The sequence below is a fragment of the Tasmannia lanceolata genome, unplaced genomic scaffold (assembly GCF_043159265.1).
Source record: "Tasmannia lanceolata isolate RefF3 unplaced genomic scaffold, GAP_Taslan_0.1 ptg000018l, whole genome shotgun sequence".
Classification (NCBI taxonomy): Eukaryota; Viridiplantae; Streptophyta; class Magnoliopsida; order Canellales; family Winteraceae; genus Tasmannia; species Tasmannia lanceolata.
Window position 1 is genome coordinate 8,160,302 of NW_027518695.1, and position 11,492 is coordinate 8,171,793.

The window sequence follows — 11,492 nt, forward strand, 5'->3', positions numbered from 1 at the left end:
ATGGTCCCAAAAAGCACATACGTGACAATTAATTAGTAAAAGACAAGATACATGAGCCCATGTAACATAATAGTGTTGAAATCATTTCCCTTTTTTTAGTCGGCAAAAAAGAATTTACTATTTTTTACACACGAGTAACGTAAACCTTTGGATGCTCCGGTGAGAATAAGTGACTCATGCCAAGTTGATGGAGTAAAAAGAGGTAGGGACAAACCGAAAACAACTTGGGTAAGAACAGTGAGAAAAGACTTGAGGGCTAGGAATATAACAAATAACATGACCTTCAATAGGATAGAATGGAAGAAATTGATCCATGTAGATCAACCTAACTAGTGTCAGGATTAGACTTAGTCAATTTGAGCTGGGTAGATATTTTCACCTTCATGAAAATTTTCTAAATGATTCATTAGCCGACCTAAACTAGTTTGGGACAAAGGCTTAGTTGAGTTGAGTTGAGTTGAGTTGAGTAACCCAAACCGACCGTATTCAATTTTTATTCGGGGGACCTTTAATTTAGGGAAGTGATATTTACGCCGCTTTTTATCACTACGGACACCCAGCGTCAGTGAATCAATGACTAAAGGGGGGCTAATGTACTTGAGGTTAGAAAATCCAGTGGGTTTAATTGCCTCGTACATTGGCACTGAGTGTCCCTGGTGATCAAAAGGGGCGTAAATATCATTTCCCTTAATTTATCATAATATCCTTTTAAATTAACCAAAATTATATCATTCTCCTCCAAATTCAGGGAAAAAATATTCCAAAAAAATCTTTTCTATCAGAAATGTTTTTCTTGCAATCCAAACAGGGTTACGTATAACGTTTCCCTAGCGTGACCGTCCACCTGCCCCGTCCTTTTTCCAAAAAGCTACGAACAGTGAAATGGAAAAGCGTTTAATAAAGTGCAGAGTGGTGTTAACAAAACAGGGGCGTGCGGAAAATATTCCTTTACCATGGCTTCAAGAAAGCGTATTTAATATTTCTCTACAATGGTTGGAGAATGCTTATGTAACGTCTCTGTAGCCTTTATTCCCAAAGCAGGCAAAAAACCAAGAGAGAAGAGGGGGACTTTCTGAAGAGAGGATATGGGTAGGCTTTATGTGATTCAACTCAATGGCAAGATCTATACCTGCAAGCACTGCCAAACCCATCTCGCCCTTTGCCAAGATATCTTATCCAAGGTATCTAGATCTTTGTTATATTGACTCCTTTTACTTTCTGTTGTTTTTTCTTTTTTAATCCTCTTCCTTATGTTGTTGTTCTTTTTATCTTAAATTGAAAGTTCATCATGTTTTACATGTCTTTCTCTTATGATCAGAAGATAACCCATTTGGGTCTTTATCCTTCTATAATTTCTCGTTAGGTTCTATTAACTAATGCTTTCCGCTCATTATGATTTTTCCTATAATTTCTTGATGGATGATTAATCACACGGATACCCAGATCGCTTGTTTTGTCACATTTTTTCGAATAATTGGAGGAACCCATTGTCAGACGAGTAATATAAAGAAATTCCATTGGGGGTTTTGTCCTCATGTGTTAAAATTTTAAATTTTTTTAGTTAGTTAATTTTGCTTGTTTTGTTTTGCTCTGGTAATCAGGTTGTATTTCTATGATGTGTTTTGTTTTACGTAGCTTCCATGGATGATAAGATGTTCTCTGTAGAATCTGGTAAGAAACTTAAGTTTTCTTGTGGGTTTCTATTTTTTTGTGACGGCTTCACTGCATAAATCATATAACCAACATTTCATCTCGGGCCGAGTACAAGTTCTTGATGGATAACCAAGTTGTGTGTATCTTTTATTTGATGCTTATCTTATTTTAATTTACATGGCTTCTTCTATCATCAGATGCTCTTTGTTTCAACCAGTACCCAAGATGGCTTTTGACGGAAAAAATCAGTGAGAAAGACTAATAGAAACCCGTATTTTGTTCTTCTTACGAGACATTATTCTCTTTGAATTTAAAAGTCCATCATTGAAGGCCACAAGTCTTTTAGATGCTGTATTTAGCTATAGCTGATTCTGCTTCTGTTTTGACAATTTTCAGTGTGTGTGTCGTGTGTGTGTGTGTGTGCGCGCGCGCGCTGATTAATGAAGTCTGTTGCTATTTAGAAAAAACACACAGTTGAGTTTCCAAAATATTTTGGAATATGGACTGTAACATTTGATATCGTTCGAATTTTTTGAGTTGCTACAGTTACGGAAAACACATTCGTGAGGTACAATTGACACGGGGCTATTTTAAAAACTACTGAAGGATTTCCTGTGGGAAGGAGGAGAGACCAATGAGAAGCTCAAGCCCTTAATTAATTGGAAGAACGTATGCCAGTCAAACAGAAGATGAGGCATTGGCATCAACAGACTTAAACTGAGGAACAAAGCATTGTTGGGTAAATGTTTATGGAGATATGGAGAGGAGAAAGAAACTTTATGGCGTAGAATTATTGGGGGGATAAGTATGGGTAGGGTTGGGGGATTGGGAGAGTAAGAACCCTTCTTTAGGCAAAGGTTCGGGTGCATGGAAGTCTACTTGTGGTACCCGATTTACGAGTCTTTAGTTAGGTTTAGAGTGGGGAGGGGAGAGAGGACGAGGCTTTGGGTAGATACACACAAAGGACGCGCAGGAATTGCCAGGATTTTTCAAGATCCGGAGGGTCAAACCTTGCTCTCATTTTCAAATCCGGCGGGAACGTGTGATGCTAACAGGCCTGAAGCAATGGCACTGTATTGAAGGTTGTGGAGCTGGACAGAGCAAGCGATGAATATTCCTCTAGTCATCGAGGGAGACTTTTCAAATGCTATCGGTTATGGTCCTCAGATTCAACACGTGCTAATGTCTGCAAATGGACACACGGACAATCTGGCATTAGGGGCGGAGAAGGAAAACTGTGGTGGATACTATCGGTGTGGTTCTAAACACATGGTTGACTGATTGGAATAGGATTTGTTTGGGAGGGTTTCTGCTGTATAGGCATTTGGGATATCACATCCCTCTGCCTTTATCTATCTAGAAAACTTTCGGGTTTTAATGAAATCATTTTTACCTTTTTTTTAATAAAAAATCACTCCTTTGGGGGTTGCGAAGATGGCAGTGTGAGCGAGGAATATTCCTCTAGTCATTGAGGGAGACTCTTCAAATGTTATCGAATGGGCATCAAATAAAGATCCTAGCCCATGGAAATTAGCAGGCGTGATAGCAGAAATCAGGGACTTATGTAGCAAGACTGATCCTTAGGGCATATTTGGCTACCACGATTTTTTTTTCTTTCAAACTAGTGTCTCCAAATGGTGAGAGAGGGGTAGGGTGGGTGAAGTGGCTAAAAATCAGGAAACGAGTCTCTCCAAGTGATGAGAAGTGGCTAAAAATCAGGAAACGAAAAGCTCTACTCAAAATAGAATCGACTTTTTCTTTATTTTTAGCCACTTCTCACCCCTCATCTCAATTGTGCCCTCTCAAATCTCTCTCCTCCTCCCATCCGCCCTGTCCCTCTCTCACCACATGGAGACACTAATTTATCATGGAAAAAAAAAACTGCCAGACATGGCCTTTGTTTCAACACATGCTAAGGTCTGCAAATGGACACACGAACAATCTAGCATAAGAGGGGTCTAGACGTAGGGAGGGTTGAACAGTAAGAATACTATATGCTTGGGAGGCGTCTGCTGGATAGGCGTTTGGGATATCTCATCCCTCAGCCTGTATCTATCTAGAAAGCTTTTTTGGGTTTTAATGAAATCATTTTCCTTTTAGAAAAAAAAAACTTTAAACCATTTACATATGAAATTATAGGCAAATAATTCTTAAAGTTATCCAAAGAGGTCATTAGTCACTAAATAATTAAACTCTGTATTTGTGTTCTATTTGAATTACCAAACTTGAATCATGTTCTCTTAGACTTGTTATTTTATGCATGTCTTCTAATGAGTAGGAAAGTCTATCTTGAATAGTCCAAAGAATATATTTTAAGGGTTTTGCTTGCCACACATAAGTGCAGGGATTTCCACCCATGGCGGTTTGTCCTTTTTTTAAAATCACTGAGGTGGTAGATATATAGGACAGACTGACATTGGTGGAAGTGCCTATTTCTTTTCTATTTAAGATGCCACTGAGTGTAGCTAAGGAGTTGGCGAAACTTCAAAGGGACTTTATATGGGAAGGTAAGTTGGAAGGTTATAAGCTTAAACATTTGATGAATTGGGAGACAGCTTGTCTACCAAGATCAGAAGGAGGATTAGGGATTGGAAATTTGGTTAGGAAGAACAAAGCCCTTATGGGAAAGTGGCTATTGCGTTTCGGCGAAGAGAAGGAAGCTTTGTAGAGAAAGATCGTTTCCAGTAAATATGGAGAATCCAGGGAGGGGTGGGAGGTGGGTAGATTAGGTAGAGGCCAGGCTCGGGAATATGGAAATAGTATGTCTGTTATCCCATGCTTTCCGAGTCTATGTAGGCTTGCAACCATGGTTTTAAATTTCGACCGAAATCCGAAATTTCAGATTTCGGTGGAGACCGACACCAAAATCATTAATACCTGAAATGGTATTTTATTTCGTCCAAAATTTAGGAATTTCGGTTGAAATTTCATTTTTCCCCGAAATTTCAAGCAAAAACCTGTTTTTTTTAAAAAAATTATTTTAATATTTTACCGAAATTTCGACTGAAATTACCAAAATTTCGGCCGAAATTTTATATCGAATAAAATAATATTTTTCTGATTTCGCCGGATTTCTGCCAAAATTTCGAAATTTCGATTTCGGTGGGGTCCGAAACCGGTACCGAAACCAAAATTTTAAACCATGCTTGCAACAAAAAAGAAAAAGCGAATGTATTTGAGTGTTACAAAAGGGCGGGGAGTAAAATAGTTTTGGATATTGTTTTTTATAGGAATCTTAGAGGCCATGATGTTGATTGCTTTATTAACTTACTTTCATCCTTGGAAGATTGTTTTATCTCTCAAGATAAAGATGATCGTCGAATTTGGGCCCAGGTGCGAGAGGCCTTTTTCCTGTTAGATCCCTTCATAGGTTTCTCGGTTGACCCTTGGCTTCCCCATTTCCTTGGCTTAAGGTTTGGAATTCCCTAGTGCCAACTAGGATCCAAGCTTTTTGTTGGACGGCGGTGTTGAATAAAATCAATATGGTGGACAGACTCAAAAGGCGCAATATTCCCCTAGCAAACAGATGCATCCTTTGCTGTATGGAGGAAGAATATATAAACCACAAATTCATCCATTGTAAAGAGGCTCACCGTATATGGTCTCATGTGTATTTTGGTTTAGCATTCAGTGGGTAGCATCAGAATCCATTAAGAATATCTTATTGAGTTCGAACATGGCAGGTCTTGGCTCATTGGGGAAAACACTTCGGCATCTCATTACATACGGTAATGTGGGAGATTTGGTTGGAAAGGAACGCTCGGACTTTTGAGGAAAAAATCTCATCTTCCTCTACGATAGCTTGGGAGATCAAATTTAGGGGCTACTTTACGGATTGCAATTTAAGGAAATGGAAGGCGATCATGGTGGGTTCCATTCCAAAGGAGAAGAGGATAGCAATTTGGAGACCCCCTCCACCTAACGCTTTGAAGCTCAACGTCGATGGTTGCTCCCTTGGCAACCCCGGCAAAGCGGGAATTTAGGGGTTTTTAGAGATAGCCATGGAGCCATCATATACGTCTTCTCCTGGCCGATTGGAACAACGGACTCTACCGAAGCGGGTGTTCGTGCTCTTCACGTCGACATGAGCTTATTTAGGGATCAAATGGAAGGCAAGCTGGAAGTAGAAGGGGTTTCTTCAAATGTTATTTCTTGGGTTCAAGGCAAGAGCATTGGTCCATGGAGATTAGCAAAGTTTTTGGATGAGATTAGTTGTATGATTAACAACAGTTTTCTCTCTTTTGTTCATGTCCCTAGGAGTGCCAGTGATTTAGCGGATCACCTTGCTAAATCCGGGGCACTTAGGGACTCTTTTTACTTTGGAACTTCTCTCCCCAATGACGTGAATCTGTAATCTCTTATTTTTACTCTTAATATAGTTATCTTTTACTCACAAAAAAGTTAAGGATGGCAATACCAGCCCTCAAAATTATGTTTGCAGATAGAAACCATTGAATATGGAATTGGTTACTGAACTTATGATCTAGAAGTACTAGGAATGATATGACTGACAGTGAAGATATAAACCAAATTACTTTTTCTGCATCTTGAAGGCTAGATTTTTTTTCTGGAAAGTTTTCAAGTAATCAGTGTCTTTAACATTTGCAAGTTAGTATTGTGTGGGGGGCAAACATTCTGACTCAGATTTTGTCTGTGTTCTTTTATTCAGTCTTTCCATTGCAGGCATGGGAAGGCTTATCTCTTCGATAAGGTGTAAGTTTCCTGATTGTCTACTCTTTTTATGTACCCGTTATTTTGTAAATTAAATATTTTAATGCTCAGTTATCCTTTTCTCCTTGAGAAGAACTAGAATTTTTCTTACCTATGCATTGTTGCTTTCATGTTTTTCTTTTATTAGGTGGATTATTTGGCCAGTTCATTCTTTCTGATGAAAGATATTTAGTTCTGTCCAAATCCCAACGCAAACCTGTTTGTGGGTTAAAAAAAGATATTTAATTCTGTATGAGCTGAGTGATCAATGAATTTTATCTGATGCCTGTTATCTTTTTCCCTAGTGCTTCCTCATTCCATGGTTCCAAAGATTTAAAACCCTGTCAGAGTATTTTATTGTTGCATGGATCATCTACTTAGGCTGTCCATTGCTCCAGAATCTTGTGATAATATGCTCTTCATGTTTTTCTAATTTTTATTGCCAGGCAAGCTTCCCATGACTTGTGGTAACCACAGTCCTACCCATCTGCTTTATTTTTACTTTTGTTGATGAGTTTAGCTTATTCCCAGTAGAAAAAATTGGGGAGTTTAATTTTGAAAATCAACCATGCCTATGCTAACTTGGCCACAAAGTATGGGTTTGCATCTATTCAAAACATCACCACCAATTTACTCTTCTCATGGCTGTGAATGATTTATTTCTTTCTTCTCGTCCCATGTTTTCAGTGTCAATGTCTCAGTTGGAGTGAAAGAAGAGCGGATGATGATGACTGGAATGCACACTGTCTCTGACATATTTTGTGTCTGCTGCGGATCGATTGTCGGATGGAAATATGTAAGATAAGGAGGCGAGGTCTTTAGAATTGTAGTCTAAGTATTATCTTACAGCAATGTTTGGTGACTTGGGAGGTTTGCTTTCAGGAGGCTGCCTATGAGAAAAGCCAGAAGTACAAGGAAGGGAAGTTCATCCTGGAGAGGTAGATACTGGGTTCCTGGGCCGATTGGATCAGATTCCTGGTAATGGCAACATTGATAAGTGAGTTGTTGAGGTGGGTTTTTTCTTGGCAGGTTTAAAGTGACGGGTCCAGACGGAACCAACTACTGGATCAGCCATGATGCTCGGATTGGTGGGAGTGATGCTGATGATCCTTGACCAGCTATGAGCTTGGAGGCGCATAACTGCACATTCTCTCCTCTGTTCTTGTTCAACTGTGGATTATGAAAATTTATACTTTTCACCTCTTGCAAGTTTCCCAAATAATATAGTTCTGCATTCCCTTGCTCATTGTGTATGTTCTTGGTGCCCATTTCCACTGACTATGCAATATGTCTCTTCAGCATTCTGACCCTTCATTCGAGGTTGTGTTCTTGTTGAGTCTACATTCTGCTCTACAAACTTAAATCATAATTCATTCAACTCTTTCGAGTTATGACTGCTTCAACAAAGTACTCGATAGGGTCGTGCCGAGTCAACTAGGATTTGCTTTGGCTGTTTTTTGACCTGCATCCGTGTTTTGAAAACCTGTTCTAGGGTTTAATTGTGTATCATCCTAAAGCAAAACCACGCCTATTATTTTCTTGTTATTATTTTTAAAATTATAAATCTACCTTCAATTTTAATCCTTCAATCAATTTCATTAATCCCAACAAATCTACCTCAAATTTTTTTTGAAGTCAATTTCAATGTCGATATCAGAAGAAAGTGTGGAGTACCATGACCAAACTTTGAGAGAGTTCAGTCTTCTTTTGCCTTCCGTTCAAGTAAATAAAGTATAGGCCCCGGATGTTCTTAATTGCCATTCTCCAATACATTGAACTTGGCTTTCATTTTTTCTGTTTTCGCATTCATTTCATAAAGACATCATCAAATGTATTTTTCAATACTCAGGAGACGGCTGTAGATTGAATTTTGATGATTGATTTTTCAGTATAAAACTGATTATTGGACTCAAAATCGATTCCAAAAATTCAAAACAAACGGGGTGGTTAGAGGGAAGACTTTGGCAGATTTTATATAACGTTGGCAACGAGAGTCAGATCTTAGGTCATGAGTCCAGCCATTAAATAATCTCTACTATATATAAATCATCTATAGCTAGGCGATTTTGCCGGAAGCTATTTCATGGCTCACTTTTGTAGCAGTGAGCCGCGAAATGGCTTTCTGTGAAATTACCTAGCAAGTCCTCATAAAAATTTAGTCAGGAGCCCGTTTTTTTCATATAAGCGGCATAAGCTTCATACCTGTTGTTGGAAATCATGGGTAAAAAGAAAAGGATAATTTTGGTAAATTGATTATGATAGAGTCTTGCTCGGTAATTTCACAGAAAGCTATTTCTCGGCTCGCTTTTTATAAGAGAACAGCGACCTCAGCCTCAAATGAATTACATGAATAAGAACAAAATCTTCTTCCAGGTGGCTGTTCCCTCTTTAAAAAGTGAGCCATGAAATGGCTTTCTGCGAAAAAGTGAGTCGTCAAGTGGTGTTTATTAATTTCAGGTTCAATCCCAATTTACCTATCAAGAAAAGGAGAAATTATACGGTGTAAGGCCTCACAACAGTAAGCCTTTCACTTTCTTGCAAAGAGGTGAGATTAAAAAAACATGTGTTTTAGAAGATTTTGATTTGGATTTCTCACATCTACAGCCCTTTTTGCATTATAATTTGGATCGGATCAAATTCTTGGACTTCTAATTCAGCAGCTGACACTGACAGTGAAAAAAATCAGATTTCTAAATTTGCTGTGGAAATAACAAATTGAAAAACCACAGATCAGGCAGTTTCCTTCACCCTCTTTGCTCCTCAACCTCTCCCGTCCACTAGGAAGTACCCCCTTCCCTCTCCGTCTCCCTCTACATGACCTACCAGATCTATTCAATTTGTATTCAAAACTCAATTCCAAATCTAAATACAAAATGAGAGGTATCCAAACGGGCCCTGAAAGATCCTGCTCGACGCAGATTTAATTCGGGCAAATTCTAATTCTCCCATTCCCACCCGTCTCATCGCAGACTCAAACTGGGCATACCCTTTGCGAGTATATACGATGACATTCTTTGACGAGAATGACAAGATAGACAATTCAGGAACAATGCAAATGATCAATTTTTAGGTCCCACTTGGGCAAAAGTTGAGTCTGTTGATCTCGTAGAACATCATGAGGTCACCCACATGGTCTTGGTCCCATGCAGAAACAGACATCTCATATAGAAAAGGACTCTAATTGTATATAATATGACTTTTTTCTAGCCAAACTCTAAACGAGGCTTGGAATATTAGTGCCGTGGTTGTTTTAGATTTTGAGAATCGATTGTGAGTTCAAAACTGATTATTTGACTCTAATTTTGGATTTTAAGATTCAATTGCTCAAAACTGATTATTAGAATCAAATTTAAGTTTACACCCTCTTTGATTTGGATTTTAAAACTGATTATTGGACTCAAATTTACACTTAAGCCCCGTTTGAAAATTGATTTTGAGTCCAAAGCTGATTATTGGACTCAATATCATGTTTAATTTTGGTGTCAAAATCCAAAACAAACAGGGGCTTGATTTTGAGTCCAATAATCAGTTTTGGACTCACAATCTGTTCTCAAAATCCAAAACAAACGGGGATAGATAATTTGTGTTTTTTCTCGGATTCCGTCCATACGGTGTACCACGTGTTTTACGATATAGATGCTAATGTCATCAGAAACATCATTTAAGTAGGACCCATTAGCGATGTCTGCATCACAAGATGGGCCCCATCACCTGCACAAGTAACATGAATGAGGAAGTTGACAAAAAGTAGTGCTACTGAGTCTAGAATTTTCCTTGCATTGCTTTTCATGGTTTCTTCTTATCGTGGAAAAATTAAAGTGGGAAATCATGTGTAGTCGCTGAAAATGAAACACGGTTTCTAAAGAAACGGGCGATTGGAAATGATTTTTGTGTGAGAGGAAGAAGAAAACTGTGATTTTAGAAGGGAATATTCTTTTAAATCCACATGGAGGGGAAATTGGTTGACGAAGAAACCCTCTTTTCAAGCTATCCATTTCAGCATTTCTTAGAAGGTAAAATGACAAAAATACCCTTTTAGTTAGGGATTGATTTAAAAAATAAAAATGAAAATTGATGCATTGCTCCCTCTACTCTCTTCAGTATTGGTCTGACTTGTATTGGTCTGCTGGATTTTGCATAGTTTTTCCATTGTTTTGAAAAGTAACAATTAAAATATATCTATTTTTGTCACTTTGTTAAATATTTTCTTCCACTTTTTTCTCGACATGTTTTTTTACTCCGTTTCTTTCGATGTAAAGTGGTTGTGAAACAAGTTTTATGTCCATTTTAAGTAGGAAGAATAGCGAAAAAGTTGTTTTATTTCTATTTCAGACATTCATAAAAAGGTGGTGGTGGCACCAATTGAGGAGAAGATGAGATCGCACCGCTTAAGATGGTTTGAATATATCCAACGTATGCCTTTGGATGCTCTAGTGAGAAGAGGCGACTTGTGCCAAATTGATAGAATAAAAAAAAATAGAGGTAGAGCGAAAACAACTTGGGTAGAAATAGTGATGAAAGACTTGATAGCTAGGAACATAACAGAGAATATGACCTTGAATAGGATAGAATGGAAGATAATGATCCATGTAGAAGAACCCAACTAGAACCCGGATTAAAGCCGGGTAGATTCGTTTTACCTTCTCATTAATTTTTTCTAAAGGATTCATCTAGCCGACCCCAACTAGTTTGGGACAGAGGCTTTGTTGAGTTGAGTTGACATTGAAAGAACTCACATAATAAACATATAATTAAATCAAGATAATTATGGAAGGAAACTATCCTAATCTAATGTCCCAATCCTAATCTTTCTACTTTACTACATCTAAGCAACTTGCTTAATCTACTACCAAGACAATCCAACGGTGAGATTTCAACCCAGTCCAACGGTGAGATCTCACATATTCTAACAATGTCGGGCAACCTGGAATTTTTTTTCATGATAAATTAATTTCTCATAGTGATGAGAGAGCGTAGGGCGGGTGGGAGGAGAGACATCAGAGGGGATGATTGAGTAGGGGGTCAGGAAAAATCAGGAAAAAGTTGAGTACAGTTTTTTGTTTCATGGTTTTCAGGCTTTTCCTACCCTGTACTCAATGAGTCCCTCTCGCATTCTAGGAAAACAAATC

At 38.3% G+C, this 11,492-nt stretch overlaps 1 protein-coding gene across 2 annotated transcripts; it reads left to right on the forward strand.

The window, feature by feature from the left end:
• Positions 1 to 983: 983 nt before the first annotated feature.
• Positions 984 to 7,609, forward strand: LOC143849431 (protein yippee-like). 2 transcript variants are annotated; one of them, XM_077358430.1, is made up of 5 exons: positions 984 to 1,181; positions 6,323 to 6,366; positions 7,051 to 7,159; positions 7,246 to 7,301; positions 7,393 to 7,609. In XM_077358430.1, the coding sequence occupies exons 1-5, from the start codon at positions 1,086 to 1,088 to the stop codon at positions 7,475 to 7,477; spliced, it is 390 nt and encodes a 129-aa protein (XP_077214545.1). In that variant the 5' UTR covers positions 984 to 1,085; the 3' UTR covers positions 7,478 to 7,609. The 2 variants fall into 2 exon arrangements, with proteins under 2 accessions (XP_077214545.1, XP_077214546.1); XM_077358431.1 differs by lacking the exon at positions 6,323 to 6,366 and having other exon boundaries at positions 1,027 to 1,181.
• Positions 7,610 to 11,492: the final 3,883 nt, after the last annotated feature.

Excerpts from the sequence above, each read along its gene's own strand:
- LOC143849431 (XM_077358430.1), top strand. The coding sequence starts at position 1,086 with ATGGGTAGGCTTTATGTGATTCAACTCAATGGCAAGATCTATACCTGC. Across the intron at positions 1,182-6,322 it reads GCCAAGATATCTTATCCAAG|TCTTTCCATTGCAGGCATGG; the intron begins GTATCTAGATCT and ends TCTTTTATTCAG. Across the intron at positions 7,302-7,392 it reads GGGAAGTTCATCCTGGAGAG|GTTTAAAGTGACGGGTCCAG; the intron begins GTAGATACTGGG and ends TTTTCTTGGCAG.